General features: G+C 41.9%; 1 protein-coding gene across 3 annotated transcripts in view; it reads left to right on the top strand.

Moving 5' to 3' along the window:
• Window positions 1-34: 34 nt before the first annotated feature.
• RB195_004031 (uncharacterized protein) overlaps window positions 35-17,606 on the top strand; it is a gene marked incomplete at both ends in the record, with an annotated part of 33,871 nt that continues 16,299 nt past the window's right edge. The window contains 8 exons of one of the 3 annotated variants that reach the window (XM_064177860.1): window positions 35-161; window positions 7,681-7,823; window positions 8,034-8,192; window positions 9,475-9,669; window positions 10,638-10,757; window positions 12,330-12,467; window positions 14,372-14,490; window positions 16,806-17,013. In XM_064177860.1, coding sequence (XP_064032975.1) covers window positions 35-161; window positions 7,681-7,823; window positions 8,034-8,192; window positions 9,475-9,669; window positions 10,638-10,757; window positions 12,330-12,467; window positions 14,372-14,490; window positions 16,806-17,013 — 1,209 coding nt within the window. Of the gene's footprint in view, window positions 162-5,057; window positions 5,167-7,680; window positions 7,824-8,033; window positions 8,193-9,474; window positions 9,670-10,637; window positions 10,758-12,329; window positions 12,468-14,371; window positions 14,491-16,805; window positions 17,014-17,606 lie in introns of those variants that run through there. The other 2 variants (XM_064177861.1, XM_064177862.1) reach the window with 2 other exon arrangements.

Below are 17,606 nucleotides of genomic sequence, written 5' to 3'. Positions count from 1 at the left end.
ATGAGGGCTGTAACTTGTGCTTCAGTCTGCTCGTATGCAGCTTGGGAGTCTCGAGAAGAGACAGAGAGAGGGTTGGTTTGTTCGCAGGCGCGGCCTTGCAGAAGCTTTTGAGAAAGAGAGTCAGAATCAGGATGCACAAAATTGGGTTGAGGTTGAAAAAGGTTGAGTTCGGTTGCAAAACCGTGACGACTCACGGCAATTAGGTTGACGACTACCTGTATCCTTTGATGGGGATCTAAACGACGGGCATTGTATAGCAAGATGACCAATTCATCCACGGTTGTAACAGTTATCTCGGCTAAGTTTTCCATGATTGGTCTGTGAAAGCTCAGGCGCCACCACCTTCACCTCTATGGTACGTGCGGCGCTCGCTGAGTTGATCAAGCAGTCAGCCGTAGCCTCGGCTAACAGCTGTTCGACCATTTGAGCTTTTGCTGCTGCCTACTCGTGTTGCGGGCCCTCAAATGCCTGCTTCAGATGCACGGCTATTGCGTTAAAATCGCAACGTTCTTGTTTGTCCAACTCCTCTACGTTTTTACCCACTGTCTCATCCAATTAGCAAATGAAGAAATCTGCCCTTTGTTGGGGCGTCGCAGCCGCTTCACGTCTTCTAGAAGGCGAAGCCACAGCAAAAACTGTGTGGCTTCGTTGCCTGAACCTAAAGACGCCACAGCCTGGGTTTTAGCCCCTACGGGGTATAAGTTGCAAAGTTGCAACGACGGGAATAGCAGCGATCCGGCTCCCTACTGCAGAAATCGACTAATTTAAGTTGTGAAGTAAAGTAGAGGCACATTCGTCCACTTCCCTTGTCAAATTGGTGGTTGCTGACCTGACATCATTATATACGATATGAGGTTCGGTGCAGTTGCGTAAGTAGCTGTGGTCGAAGTGGTGCGATGGGGTTTAGAGCTGGATCGAACTGGGTCTTCGCGAACTGAAGTGATGAGAGGTGAAAATAAACGTCATTAAGTGGGACACACAGTAACATAGTCGTCAACTACAGTAGGGTCAGAACGACGTGAAGCACTGTGAAGTTGCGTATCCTCGCTGCAGTTCGCGATGGTCCCAACTCGATTCCGACCCTTATCTCCACCGCGCCGCCTGCGCAACTGCACCGTGCTTTATGTTGTTCTGACCCTACGACAAATTACGTCTAGGCTGGAAACCATGAAAGCGATTAGCACCATGCTTCTGGCATTTACGATTTTTTTCGCTATGAATTGCTTGTATCTGCCTACTGGTGCGTTCAAAATGTGTCTTAACAAGAAAATCACTTGATACTCGGTAGCTGAATCTACGAGAGTCTCCGTTCTCTGATGAATCGGCTGGAAGTCTCAGTTCAAAAGATTAGTGAAGCTCTTGTCAATGATTGCTCTTCCGTTTCCTCACGAAATAGATAAAAGACAGTCTCTGGCATTAAAAAAACCGCTTGGGGTGCTCAATGCGTTCGACTTCAGTTCAAAGTCGTTTTAGATTTTATGAACATGCGTGCGCGTCTCATAGAACGACTTATGGTGTACAATTCAGTGTTTTTGTCCTCACAGACAAGGATGATACCGATTTGTCGACCTTAGAAGGATGAAAGGCTTGGCAGGCATAGAGCGAGTCCAAAATATCGACCGTAAAAACCTACTCAATCCTACAATGCAACTGCATCGCTGCGTCTCAGTGCCGCGCCATACCCGCCCACTGCCACAGACGAGCCCGCGTGCACCATCACCTGTATCACCTGTACTTCCGTTCGTCGATTTGCTCAAGGGAACACCAGTAATACTTCCATTTGTCGCAAACAGCTGCTCAGCGGCTCCTCTTCTCGCTAAGAACTCGAAGAACATCATTCTTTCCTTAAAGAAGTTCGTGAAAAGGTTTAACCATCGGGTTGGCTGTCTTGCTGCGTTGCGTTTACTATGCGTGGTATCCAGTCGGTCACAGCTCTGGTCCAACGATTGTCATTAAAACGCGCCACGTGTCTGGCACACCTAATTTTACTTTCTTTGGCGAATGCGGCAGCGCCTCTGATCTTCGGTTGATGAAGTAGGGTTGAAATCCGAATCCTCTCTTTTACTTCCGTAAAGCGGCACACTCTTTGCATCATCCTTTCAAGTGAGTGTAGCGTTCTATGACGTTGGTCGCATTTTCCTCCTGGTTGCGAAACGCCTAGGTTTCTGAAGCGTAGGTCAAACCAGGAGGAGCGGTGGTATTGAATAGGTGAGAATGGAGCCGGATGTGATTAGTCGTTCATCAGATTAATCTCCCAACCTAGATAAACATAGCGGGAGCATTTGGATATATTCTTTTGTTGAGCGTGAGTGAGGCGTCAGGAACTCATCCATTCAACATGAACATTGTTTTATCTAGGTTCAGCTGAAAACCGATTTTTTATACGTTTCATCAAATTCGTTATCAGAACGATGTCATAACCGAAACGAAAGTGGTGCAACTGCTGACCGTCAACAATCACTCCCATTTGATCCCATTCCAATCCCCATTGCTTTCTCGAGAGTGGCACTGAGTATTTTGGGTGAAATTGTATCACACTGTCGAACCCCTCTCTTCGTTTCGATTGCGATATTATCGCGGAATAGGGACATTTTGCTCGTGATGTTGCTATATAACTCACGAAATATCTTTTTTAGTTGTCCTATGCTTCCATGACCACCTCCGTCCCAACTAAATCGAGGGCTTTCTTCAAGTCGATGAAAATGAGATACAGCGGCATCTTGTACTACTGTGATACTTCTATGATTTTTGAAAAGGTACGTATGTGGTCAATCGTGCTGACTCCTTTTCGAAACCCTGCTTGCTCGCATGGCTTTCCTTCACCTAATGTTATTTTAATCCTGTTTAGGAGTTTAAGTCTTGTGAAGAGCTTGTAGATGACGGACAGTAAGCAGACTGGGTGATAGTTGTCAATGTCATATGGGTTCCCCTTTTTGTACATGTTCTTTTGCAATGTTCCAAAGCAATGGAAAACCTGTAAAACAGCAGGGCTGTTTTACAGGTTTTCCATTGCTTTGGAACATTGCATTTCGACAGATAAATAGTAAAGATCCTTGCCAATGTGTTGATAAGGACAAGCGGTAAGATCTTCAGATGTTCTGCTTTGATTCTGCCTGGGCCGAGTGAAGTACGATTCTTCACCGTCATGATGACATGAATATACACGATACGGACTTTTTTTTAATGTATAGCAAATGATTATGTGAATTCTCACTCTTCGAATTTTCAAACGTAAGATCCTTAACGGTACCAAACCTACGTAATTGCTCGAAGGAAACATCTTACAAACTGAAAAAATATGCAAATAAAGTGGGAACAGACAACATAAGGACCATGTGTGCGCTGGTCGGGTAAAATGTAGTTGGGGAAGGGGCACTCTGACGTGACAGAACCGTACTGTGCTAGTATTGTAATTGCGTGTAATGGCGGAGGGGCAAAGGCGCAAAAAAAAGCCAAAGAGAACAAAATCGTACTCTAAGTGACAAATGGCTTTCCCATTTGAGAAGCATTTGAGAAGACGATAGTTCATCAATCGACATGTCATCATTGGAAGTGAATCACTCGGGGCCTTAAAACCTAAACATTAATCTCAGAGAGTCATTTCTAACCTTCCAAACAAACTTAACAAAAGTGAGTAGCTAAGTCATATCATGTATTACTTCCACAGAAAAAAAGAACCGAAATTGTATTCCATAGCAATCCACGACCACAAAGCATGTATGCAAAAACTTTTATTAAAGGCATCACCCCACGAATCTGAGGTGGTGCAGATTTCAGGCAAACTGGCGCGCTCCAATCGAACCTCTTGTACAAAATGGTGCGCCAAAACGAATGAATCCGTATCTTCCGGGACGTTTTTTACGGCAATTAGGAAGAAATGGATGGAATCACCCCCCTCTCCGTAGTCTCCCATCCTGTATACGAATACTCCACCTGAAATCTACACCACCTCAGATTCGTGGGGTGATGCCTTTAACACATTTTCGACTTGTATTCACTAGCTGGTGGCCATAAAGAGCGATGTTGGGTTACCTCACATGAAGCGAACCATTCGTCAAATTCCTCTTTGGACCTCGACGCAAGCTCCACCCACGTAATAATTAGATTGCATTCACAAAGAGTCAGCTCGTTAGCAGCAACAATTATGGAAATGAAACGGTTTAACGACGAAAACTGTTTCTGTACTCCATGGTTTTTCCAGTGTTGTGCTGCATGGACGTTCTTGCACACAGTAATAGCACAGTTCGATTCCGTCGCGTCAGAGTGCCTCCTCAACTGCATTTTACCCCGCTAATCTTGTTGTCAAAATCAAAAGACGTGGATTCTAGCCGGAAGGTAACGGAAAGGACATATCGCCGCAGCTTTATGAAGCATAATTTTGTGCCAAAGTGATTTCGCTTGACTAATTTTGACCTGACTTTCATTTGCTTCAAGGGTCGTCTACTTGGCTTAGCTATGAAATCATCGCTGTTGTTCTAGCCAAGTTTTCATGTGTTGGGGTGCAATATAGATTTGACGTTTCAAGTGATGTGGTAGAACTGCGTAATCACGCTTGATTAAGTTGACTCTTTTTCTATTTTGCTTTTATGAAATATTGTTGTTCTAGCCGGCACGGATACACTATTCTTTAAGTGGTCCTAGCTCCCGCACTGGAGAAAAGCCAGGAGCGTTACTTTTACAAATTGTATCGAAAAGTTTAGAATGTGCACATAGAGATGCCTTTGCCACATGTAAACAAACTCCAAGAGATGGATTGTGCAGCCACATCATTGTTGCGTAGTACGTGAATTAAAGTTCAAGTTTTTCATTACTCACATGTTGCGACTTCCTGAGCCTTCCCTCATTTGTAACGCCTAAGTCTCACCGGGCGGTATCGAGGAGGACACCCAAAGAACCCCGCTCTCCGCTGTTATCAGTAAATGGTTGGACGATGTAAACCCCATTCATCCTTCTGTTCGCCGTATTTCCACTAGTTTGGTTGTACGTTCCTCTGTTGTTCCCTGAGTGTGTGTTCCGCACGCACCTCACCCACCAATCTCGCTCGTTGTTATGAGTGTATGGTGTGCGATCTAAGGACATCGTCGTCGGAGCGGGAACCTGTTTTGAGAAGACACCGCGACGCGCACGCTACGCGACAGCTTTCGCGAGCGGCGCTCCTACACTCGGGCAAGCGCTAATCGTTATTATATACCCATCTGTGTTATGTGTTTTCGTGCACCCTCCCGATTTCACGTCTTCTCTAAGCGCTCGGCACGTCATCCATCGTGCGACATATGTTCGATCGTCAACACTATCTCGTCGCCGCCGACTCACCTTACCTTTTTGACAATTACTTCACTTTGTGACGTCATGTTTACGAATATGTACACGCTTCACTTCCTAAGAACTCTGAGCGGATGATGTTAACATGCCAGCACATTCGATTGTCAATCTTTTGAGCAATATTCGTTCCGCCAAACATCTATGTCAGCCAGTTAAATGAGAACTATACATTTACTGAACCTCTTGCAAAGTGATAGCCGCTTTTGGCTAGCTCTCATTCGCTATTTAGTGGATTTTCCTTTCCAGTTGTTGGGATTTCCTCGTCGGATTGAATTTATGCTCAATGCTTGAGTATTTATCAGCAAATTTATTCCATTCTAAACTCTTGCGGTTTGTGTGGAACTGTATTTTTTGTTGTTTTCATTTTTTGCGCCTAGGAATTATCTTGGCACGCGAGAATTAATAACTCATTTTCAGTAGAACTTTATCTGTCTCATTGTTGTTAATTACGTTGCATGTGGTCCTGGTCCACTCCCAGCTTTTCACAAGACAACTCAAAATTGCCTTTAAGAATATGATATTTGATTCTGAATGTACGCTGAATCGCTTTGATGGATCGTTAAACTCGATTTAAGCCATTACTTTACTTTTAATCCCTCAGAGACTATTCAATTCGTAGTTGATCTTTTTGTTGCTTTGGCTATAAAAGATGTAGGAGATTTGGGAAGAATAGTTTCAAATTCACGGGTACATTGTTTTTTTTTTTTCTTTCTCCTTGTCGGCAACTTGCATCCTGCTATTCCTTCAATTTCTTTTTGTTCTAAAGAATAAGTAGAACGGCATTTTTGCATTTTGTGTTTCGTATTTTCATCACACTATGAATATAGGAGGCTGCAAATTTGCGGCAAAGTACGCCTCGGCTGCAATGGAGCTTTTTTTCAGCTAGGTGTTTTTGTGTGTAGCAGCGTAGTTTGCTTTAACTAACATCAAATGTTTGCTCTTCAAAGCCTGCCACCTTTTAATGTCTGGAAGCCTTTTTGGAATTTCTAGAAAAATTCACCAGTTAGAAGTAGTGAAAAGGAATCACGTCTCTGCACTACCGATGGTTTTCGATTTGTTCTAGCGGGTGGCAGCAATATTTTCGACCTCTTGTACGAGTTACATAGTAGCATCTGATGCGAAGCAACAAAGGCACCACATTTTTCTTTTGGGAACTTCGTGAAGAAATCTGACTATTAAGCAGCCCTTTTTCAGACTAAAACGATAAAGTTGAGATAAATCAACACCTTGTACAGTCGTGTATACACTTCGATGAGTTCGTAAGAACGTACGTGGTCAACCGTGCTGAATTCTTCACAAAACGTAACTTGTTTAGCTGGTTGACCTTTGCCAAACGTTCTTTTGATGCCGTTTTTAGGATAACTCTTGTAAAGAGCGTATAGATGATAAACTGTAATTTTACTGAGCAAACTGTACAATTATTCGCTGACTATTCAAATGTGAGGGATACCTGAGATGACGTAACCATCTTGAGATGATAAAGTAATAAGGTTGACGAAGGGATCAGTGCAAAAATTGTGGTTGGTATTCTCCACCTCGTGCTCGATGCAGTCGTCCCGTCTTTGTCTTATAATTGACAAATTCTTTACCGTTGTTATATGCGATAGCCATAGCAGGTGCTGCGACCACCTTCACTTCTGGACGGTTGGTGAAGAGATCCTCATCACTTGAGCTGCACCCAATGAGCTAGACCCCCTTCACTTAGGGAGGGTAGTTCTTTATCGCACCTATGTTACAAAGCGAATGTTCTCTCTCCTCCGCTCCTCTTTCTCCCCTCCACTTATTTCCCTTAATAAATGCATGGAGGCTTATAGAGGGCATTAATTGGAAATTAAGCGCGATATTGCGTGGAAATTTAGCCTTTGCGGTCCCCCTTTTCGAAACCATTAAAATAAACTGTTCTCCTTTAGGACATTGCTGAGGTTCCAATCGGCTGTGCCCCTTGAATCATAATGTAATTTTATAGGATAGCTTTCGACTAATCATATTTGACTTGTCCAACAAAACATTAACTGATCAAGAATGTAGAACTAGAACATTGGGCTGAGCATATTGTAGCGATCCTTCTAACATCTCCTGGACAGTAATTTCTTTTTCACAGCTGTCAATGGAATTAATGATTTTTGTCCAAATCATGCACCCATGCTTACTTTAACTAATTAAGTTTTGTAGAAGCTCTTTTTTTGCTCTGTTTTCCATTTCAGTATTCATTTGTTTCTGTTTGTTTGTTAATCTGTGAATATGACACTTCCAATGTCAGTATTTTTCGAGGATTCAGCTTATTTTCTGTTCTACCGTGACACGTTTATGTTTTATTGCTTCAAGGTTAAGTCACGTTTTCGGAAATTGTGTTTTTAGAACATTCTGGACATGTATTCACATCACAAATGAGCTACGAAGCCGTACCATGCATGTTTCGAAGCTCCGCTCAAAATGGCAACGGTGAAACGCAGTACCTCGGTTTACTTATTCGACCATCGGCTAACCAACAAAACCTTCCTGTGAGTTTTAAGCCCTATTTTTCTAAGCTGGAAATCATTTTGCTCAACGCCACTAATTTTCCTCCGTGGACTTATAGCAACATTTGAAATTCATCATTTATGGTGTTCATATAACTTTTTTTGGGAGTGGAACTTCTTGTTGTTTCATGAATAAGATTAAATTCTCTTATTTTCCAACTAGCCGTTAGTGAAAATGGTGTTCTCTTTTAGGGTGCTTCTTCTGCCACAGTCGTAGGTAGAACGACAACCGGCCAGTCAATTGGAGCAGTAACACCTGGATCGGCAGCTGGCAAACCGCCACAGCCGCTTCTTGTTCAAGGAGTTTACCCTCAGGGCGCACCCATCGTTGTTCAAGGTGAAACACCGAAGGTACTTTTCATTATTGCTTTGCGTGTTATACACTTCTCTTTTGTCTTTTCGAAGGCAAAGTTAAAAGGGGAAAATCACTTTGTTGTCTTTAGGCCAACACTGCAATTGCTCTGAGGGAGCAGTTTCCGAGCAGGCTCATATAATTAACTGCTCATTTAGTTCTAGTCAGAAAGATTTCCAAAAATCAAAAAATATTCATGTACTCATTCTAATTCTTCCATGTGAGTCTTCTTTAAAATAAAAATAACTCCACCTATTCCCTCTTTGAGTACTGTTTAAAGGCATCACCCCACCAATCTGAGGTGGTGCAGATTTCAGGTGGAGTATTCGTATACGGAATGGGAGACTACGGAGAGGGAGGTGATTCCGTCCATTTCTTGGTAATTGCCGTAAAAAACGGCCCGGAAGATGCGGCGCCGCACAAGGCTGGAGCGCTCCAATCGAACCTCTTGTACAAAATGGTGCGCCAAAACGAATGAAGCCGTATCTTCCGGACCGTTTTTTACGGTAATTAGCAAGAAATGAACGGAATCACCTCCCTCTCCGTAGTCTCCCATTCCGTATACGAATACTCCACCTGAAATCTGCACCACCTCAGATTCGTGGGGTGATGCCTTTAACTTGTACTCTTTCTTTCTCAGATTTTAAGGTGTTTTTCTGTTCTTTGACGGCGCAAGATCTGCTTATTGTCATTTGAATTACATTCTTAATTTTAATAGCAGACATTATATATACATGAAGCCACCATATACAAATGGTATCGTGTTGTTTAATTAACAGAGGAGTGTTTCTTTAGGCTTTAGAGAACTAGGGATGAATCTCAAGTTTCAACTGAATGAATTTCTTTTCTTCATGCTGAGTAAGCACTTTCGTTGCATGAGTTTGTAATTTAATAGTGAAAGTAGTCATGTTGGATTTGCGAGGTCTGTTTTCTTGGCAGTCCTGTTGTGATTCCCGCATATCTACACTAAACATGGTAAAATGAATCCACGTTGCTTCGTGGTCATTTAACAACAAAGTAGATTACAACAACGTGCAGAAAATTCTGATGCCCTTCTGGGAGCAGGTTTTTTTCTGAATGTCATTAGCAGGTGTCATTTTGTCCGGTTATTATTTTAAGCACAGTTACGTAGAAGCTCGTTTATATGTATTGTTTTTTTAATCTTCAGAGCATTTGATTTGGAAAACTTACAGTGTATAGATGATCCTTTTATAAGAACTCATTCTTGCGGATGAAATCAGTATATCCTCCTGAATTTCAAATGATTCTGCTTTGCTTTAGGTTCTTGTACCAGCTAAGGTTCAAGTTCGACTTCAACATGGCGGCGATGCTTCGGTAGCTATTTCTCCAACAGCTTTGCCAACCACAACGCTCCCGATGACGACGTCGACGATAGCATGGCCTCAAACTGCTCCAGTGAAGCCTGCCTTTGCTGCACCCGTTCACAACGCTCTCTCTAGCCCATGTAACTCGCAGGTGAACCTTGAATTACCTTGAATTAGTTAGTGCATGACTTTTTGGTCACCTTTTCCTTCCTAATTCTAGAATGAGAAATCTGGGATTATTTTGGAAGGGATAATTCTTATTCTTTTTATTCTTATTCTTTCTCATTCTAGAACCTCTCAGTTGAAGGGACTACTCTGTGTATGTAGTTTCTGAACACGTACTTGATTATTTCTTAGATGTCATCATGATGTCCGGATCGGAAACCTGGGTTACACCGTTAATGTTGGGTGATATCCATGATCGACTGCGGGACAGCTCAAATGACTGTTTGGCTACTTTCGGCTAAGTAGTTGCCACAGTAAAGATCTTTACCCGGAAGTTGATGTGATGTACCGGCGACATGTGAAAATAATCAATATGTTGCACCGCAGTCAAAACTGCTCACAAAAATGTTTTCTCTTCTGCACATCATTAGGAGGCCAGTAAAACGCTTTGTTCAACATTCTCTGATTAGTTTGCCTGGTTCAAGGTGGAAAAGGTGACTTTGCCTTTCCTAACTTGCCGACCTTGCATGGTTGCCTTTTCGAAATTGAACCCGAGCAGACGAAATTCCTGGACTGAGACAGTGGTGATAGGCCGCTCAAGCGAGACATCAGGTTGCGCAGGATATGGAACGGCGACGATTGGATTCATTTTGAGGGAGCTTTTGCTGAAGATCGAGAAGGTTGAGCAGAGTTACGCTCAAAAATGACACACTCCAGCGAAGATACACGCGTTAATATCAGCTCGCTGATTAAGTCAAATTTAATCAATTTGGATGTAGTCATAGTAGTTAATTAGTCATTTGGATGAATAGAACACGCAATGTGTAAAAATCAGCAAATTGTTAGATAAACTGTAACCAAAAGCTCCAGTTTGCTAGTTTAGCAGTGTTTAGGAATGGTTGAACCTGTATCTTCTTGTTGAGAATCACATTTTCTTAGTAATATCATTTGTAGTCACGAAGCCTGTCCGTCTGCTCAGCTTCACCTCAACTCGACTCTTCCCCCATGTCACCATTGCAAAATGTTATTCATTATCACAATCATGGAACTCCATCCACCAGACCAGGCCTGCAGGTAACTATAAATAGCTTTATCGAACAACTTTGCGTAAAAATAGATTGGAATAAATTAACCCGTACATGTTTTTCCTAATAACACCTCTTTGCCTTTGCTTAGAGGTTATCTTGTACTAAATATACAGCGGAAGAAAAATTATCGAATGGGTTAACTGTCATATGCATGTTGGCTAGCTTTTTTTTTGGTAGTTTTATTTTTTCAAACTTGACGCGTTTGTAAGTTGTTCATTGGAGTATTTTCTTTTGTCGGATTTTGGTCACCAGAAAAGTTACCTTTCTTATCTTATCTTCTTTACTAGACTCTTTGAAGCTGAAACGTCTACCTAAAATCCGACTGATCCGATTTCTCAAACCATCACCCCACGAATCTGAGATGTTATGGGTTTCGGACGGGTAATGCTTATACGTGGTCGTAGATTGTGGGGAAGAGAGTGATTCCGTTCATTTCTCTCTGTATCTGTGTAAACGGACGACACCGGAACTGTTTCTTACGACGGTTTCTGTTGCAGTGCACAACCTTTGCGCCTCGTCTCCGCTTGAGATTCGTCGAAAACCCATTCGTACGAATCAAAGGGGAGGGGGGGGGGGGGGGGGGAAGGGGTTTGCATTGCAACAGAAGCCGTCGTAAGAAACAGTTCCGGTGTCCATAGGTGCGATAAGGAGAAGCCGGACCTTCCTCAGGTGAAGGGTGTTTAGCTCATAGGGTGCAGCTTAAGTGAAGGGGGTCCTTTCGCCAACCGCCCAAAAGTGAAGAGGGTAATTTTGCTCACCGTTGAAAAGTGAAAGAAGTCCCTTCCCCAACTGTTCAAAATTGAAGGGGGTCAGAGCACCGGCTCCGACTATCGCATCTATGCCGGTGTCGTCCGTTTACACAGATACGGGAGAGATGAACGGAATCACTCTCTTCCCCACAATCTACGACCACCTAGGCATTACCCGCCTGAAACCTGTACCACCCCAGATTCATGGGATGATGCCTTTAAGTAGCGCAAGTTGACTTGTTCTATGTCTCTTTGGTGCAAAAAAGTGTGTACTTTCTTTGAAGATCCACGTTTAAGTAAGGGTTTCATGGTTGCATTCTTTTCTTGTAAATACTGCATGTAGTTAGGTACGAGAGAAGCAAAATATGCTATCCGATGCAACTTTCGTTTCGGTTGACATACATTTCCATTTGTTCTTTGAATCAGTGCTGTTCATTATAAGTCTATATTGACGCAACGGTAAGGAGTTCAATATTGTCTGAGCGATCGCTTGGTTCGAATCCACCGTAGGCCAGAAGACCTTTCTTCCCTTTTTGATAAAGTGGTGCCACCATTGTTTACGAGAACGAAAATACTGACATGATGCTTCGGCTGATCCCCTCAGGCCATTCTATAAGTTGTATACGCGTTCCTAAACCTCTGCGTTTGTTAGTTGGAGTGGAAGCGCGTGAATGCCTTTCAAGAGGATTGATCGGAGCAACCAATTTTCTCCTTTTTTTTATCTTATAAACGTGAAGACAACGTATCCTTCATAACCATTTGCTGATTTCGAGGTATTTGTGGTTAAGCTGCCAGATTTTTGTATTCAGGCTGATCCTCGATCTATGCGTGTTGCTGCTGCTGGTTTGTGGACTGCACCAGTCAGCGACTCGTCAACAACTCCAGACTCTGGAATCCAGTCAGTACCAGCATCACCACCGAATAGTCATCCATTAACGCCACCCACAGTGCGTAAAAATCTCTTTGTTTTAATTTCATCAACAACTTTGCTGCAACTAATCGGAGCCTCTGTTCTTCTCCCTTTACATCATGGTATGGATATGTGGCTCTCTTCACCTAAACTGTATATCCAATGAGAAAAGAACAAAGTAATATACAAAGTACAAAAGTGAAAATGCTAAGAGAAATGCGAAAGAATTTAGCATCTTATTACAATCAATAGTAATACGACGAAGAAGGAAGATTTTCCTGTGGGAAATATTAAGGCAGTTTCATAATAGAAGAAGTACTGTGGTGATTAGAGAAATCCGAATGAAGAGATATTGGAAGGCGATGTTGACTTAACTGTTATGAATATAACGTATAGCGCGATGGAACAGTAAAAACACAACTGTTGCATGACAGGCTCTACAAACTTCGTCTTGACGCAAAAATTGGTGTGTGAAGCGGATATTTTTTTGTGTTGTTATTTATAATGCAGTAACTTTGGGAAAAGAAGCACGGACTAAAAAGATGGTATACGAAGACGAACGAGTTTTGCTACTCAGCAGTACCAAATTGTGATTGCTTCGTTTAAGAGGAAAGCAATGAGTGTGAAAAGGACTACGAAAACTAAGAAATTGACGCGCTTTTGAACTTCTTTCGTCTTTCAAAGGAAATACGAGTTATTTAACGAAAGGAGACAGAAAAGACGCTCAGATATCAGATGCAGTAGTATAAAACGCAAATTTTTCCTTTCGTTCGACGGAAATTCCTCCGTGTGCACCCAAAAATCATGTGTTCCTCAAGCGGTTAAGCTGGCTGCGTATCCTGCGAATGGTGCTAATTCGTTCGTCATAATCTTCCACCCTTCATTGAACCGGCGGAATATTGAAATAGTGTCCATTTTAAAGGCAGCATACCACGAATCTGGGGTGGTACAGATTTCAGGTGGAGAGTCCCCACGATTTACGATCCCGTATAGAAACTACCCACGTGAAATCCGCACCACCCCAGATTCGTGTTATCCTGCCTTTAAACCGCGTGAGACTGCGTTCATCAGCGCAGGTGAATTGGGAGAGAGAGAGAGAGAGAGAGAGAGAGAGAGAGAGAGAGAGAGAGATGATAATGAGCAGGTAGGGCAAGGAAAAGAAGTGAGACATTGCTTGAGGTGTTGTGTCAACTGAGCTTTTTACATAACATTAAATTTTTACGGCCACAATTTTTAAATATGCCAGGAAACTTCCAAAATTCTCGAATTTTCCAAGGTAATGTCTGTTTGGTTTCGAAAATTCCTAAATTCTCATATTGAAATGTGATTTTTTTTCTCGATCTCTAAGAGAAGCAGTTGCCACGAAGCTGAAATCAAAATTCCAGCTTTGATTCCTTTGTACGGAAACACGGAAGTGGCACAGAAAGTAACATTTCCCTTCTTTTCATTTTAGATGTCATTTGATGTCTAACATTTTCTTCGCCATTTGTTGTGCGTACAGTATTTAATTCTTTCTAACCTATTAAGTCCGGAACAGAGTACAAGATTATCAGCTTTATTTTGTGTTCTTACCTTCTGCAAGTAGAATGCCAGGCACTTTCAGCTGTTTTGTAGGGTTCCTCAGGCTTCCCATAATCTTCAGGGTCTCTCTTGGCATTTGATATTTGATGCCTTTTATTAGTACTTATTCAGAAGAGCAACACTGAAAAGAGCAGATTCAGTACTTCCGGTGACAAATATAAAATACTGAATGAAGAAAAAGTAGGATAATCAAATAAAATGCAGTTATTGGAGAGAGTGGTGAATGTATTTTTTTCTTTGAACAAAATCTGTGTTTAGTTCATAACATTCTTGATGTTTCATACTTTACCTTGGGCATTGATTATGACTGCAGATTAGGTTTACACTGTTTTCTTTTTATGCGCTGATTTCTGTATGTAGCAGATGCAACTAGAAGGATGCGACTCAGTTTGTGAGGAGCGTTGTGACAACGACGAAGATTTTGCGGATATGCCACGCCTATTACCTGCTGATCAGGAAGAACCACAATGCAGCAACAGGTGAGCCGTATTGCTATTCCGAGTTAATTATCATACTGTTGCCCAAAAAGGAGTTTTCCAATCGTCAAACGTTGATTTTCATGTTCACACCCAAAGATCAAGTGTACCTCCGTATTGGTTTATTGTTTAAAACATTTGATTGCGTAGTCTGTCATGCTGTTGTTGTCCATATACTCGCACCGTACCTCATACGGACGGCATGTTTAAATCGAATATACGACCTGTGAAATAACATTCGGAACAGATGACCAAACAGATGGTGATGGAGCAATACGTTGAGCAATGCTGTAGTTAGCGGTGATAAGGAGCGAAGCAAGAACTTGCAAAACGTTAACATTCCCTCAAAAGACGATGTTCGAATTTTACCTTGGACGTAGGGAATTGGACTGAGTTTGGCCGCCAGAGATGACGCTAATAACGAATATGCATATCCCCGCAGAAGATGCCTCCAACAACGATCAGTCTTATGAGTTTACTGCATTTTCGCTGTAAATTTAACTCGAGTTTCTGAAATCCAATGAAAACCTTTGGAGTTAGAGTCGTCGAAAAACTGTTGTATCGTGGTGAAGCGTTGTGTGTTTGGTGGAAAGCGTGCTCTGGGATCTCAGCTTTCGGAGCCCCTCTTATTTTTTCTTAGTTTTCGATCACTTTTTTTCGTATGGTAGTGCATGAATAAAATTACGAAATGTTAGTAAAGTCTTCTTCCGTAAGTCTGTTCGTTGTACTCTTAGGGTGCCTTTAAGATTTTGGTTTATAGTTATTTAATGTGTAGTCCTTTCTTTGTGCACTTGTGCACGATTACAAATTATAACTGTACTACTGAGAAAATCTCTTTTTATGCTTGTCCAGTAGATTCTTCTGATCTCAGAGCATCTCAACATCTTGTAAGAAATACATTTCTGCCCACTTCATTTCTTGTTTTCATGTAATTATGCATAGTTAGATTTTTTCTAGGACATATCGTGAGATTTTACAAACGCTAGCTATGTACGTTTACATGAAGAAGTGGAGAAGAAGTTCAATCTCTTCGAACTAAAATTTGAGAAGTGCCATAACAGAAGAATGAGCGACAAACCAGTGAAAAATGACTTTGCTAAGCCTAAGTAATCCTGTAGGTGCGATAGGGAAGAGCCGGACCCTCCCCAGATGAAGGAGGTCTAGCTGGGGTGCACCTGCGGTGATGAGGATCCCTTCGCCTTCCTCAATTGTCCAAAAGTGAAGGGATCCCTTCGCCAACCGTCCAAGTTGAAGGGAGTCGGAGCCAGGGTCAAGCGTGTGATAGATTTTTCCCAACCGCATGATAGCATGATAACCAGCACAAAAGTAATCAAACTAGTAATTAAATAATTACATACATTACAAAAAATGAATATATTCCAATACCAGTATTTCAACAGCATTTCAGCAAATTTGCGTCTTCTAGCAAATGGTATTTCTTCGCTTCTGTCAGCTACCGATTTTCACATTTGCCATTTATTCCCCGGCTAATTTTCGACTTTTCGAAACGCATGAAATTTCCAACATATTGAATTGGTAGCAATTATCGATTTTATCAGTAATGGGCGGCTTGTCTTACAACCACAATGGGGAGAAATAAAATGCTAAAAAATTGTCGCAGGAACGTTGGAGAAGGCGAAGAAGAAAGGGGGGAGGGAGGTCGTATTCGAAAGGGTCGTGTCCCATCACCACGCTTGACCCTGGTCGGAGCGCAGGATCCGACTCTTGCATATATGAGTAATCCTACCCATGCATTATCATTACAAAAAAAGGTAATGAAAAAAAACAAATAGTGCTCAGAGGATCTTGTCGCTTTTCTGTGTCGATTTCTGTGAAGGGAAGCCAGCGCACGCCTCCAGGATGCGATGCGTACCCTGATACAGCACTTTCGAGGGCGATTGTATTTGATTGCGGGTATCGTGGACAAGAGTAGGACAGTTATCGATTTTATCGGTAATAGCCTGCTTTTCTTACAAGTACAATGGGGAGAAATAAAATGCTTAAAAAAAAACAAAAAATGGTGTATCCGGCGAGAGAGAGAAAAAAGAGAAAGAAGCGGGCATCTTGGTCTTATGCATTCATGAGCAAAAATGTTGACACGGTTTTTTTTTCCCTTGAGGACTAGTTTTTCTGCATTAGATTCATCAGCTAGAAAAGCGAGGAAGCTCTTTGTAACGTATAGGTAGTTTAATTCATTAAAACTCTTTTGCGATAAAACATAGATATTGTGTGAAAGTTAGGTCTGAGCTCCGCTCCCTTATACTCAAAGCAGCGTCCTTTTCCCTTTGAAATTCTCGCATAATTATTCTTCACTGTAGTTCTTTCTCCGTACGTGAAGATGTTGCGTCAGCTCATGGATCTGAGTGCGAGACAGCGCCTACGCCTTCGATCTCAATCACAACGACTATGGACACTAAGGAAATCGTGGAACAGCTGATTATGCTTGATCCGCAAAAGGCAAATGTCATAGCAAATCTTATAAAACGGCGTCAATCAAATAATAAGAGGAGAAGCGGCCATAAACAGGTGGGTTGATCAAGCTTTCCTGCTTTTCTTTCACGAACTCATATTTTTAAATTGCTATGGATGTTCCGTTTTTGCGTTTTGAACGGTAACTAGGAAAAAAATTTCTTTTGATCGATCATGTGATGCATTTCAGTGGCTTCCCATGACTTATGATTATGCTTTGGTATTAACAGACTAATTTCTCTTCTATATCTCTATTTTTTATAATATTTGCTTCTCATCTACTTCTTTCATGCAGCGCTAACCCTTTACATAGGAACTTTACAATGAAAAGCTGATATCATGTTCTACACCTAGTTTCTTTTACCTTGCAGAAACGCGGCTAACATTCTGTTCCCAATAGTTCTTCGTTGTAATATTTCAAAAGTCGACAAACACATAGGTGGAGGACAGCATTCGAGGAAAGTTTTGATGTTGGGTTTTGTTCGCAGATTGCAGTTATCGCCTACAAATCTAAGAATCAACCAAGAGCAAGACCAGCAAGAGCAAGAGCATCCGGCAAGGCAACTTTTAACGCGGTAACTTACGACAGAAAAAAAAGCTTGTCAAGTGGATCACATCATTCGTGCATAGAGTTGTGTTTTGTGAAGCAT

This window comes from Necator americanus, chromosome I (assembly GCF_031761385.1).
Source record: "Necator americanus strain Aroian chromosome I, whole genome shotgun sequence".
NCBI classification, from domain to species: Eukaryota; Metazoa; Nematoda; class Chromadorea; order Rhabditida; family Ancylostomatidae; genus Necator; species Necator americanus.
This window is presented reverse-complemented; position numbering and strand designations above follow the sequence as displayed.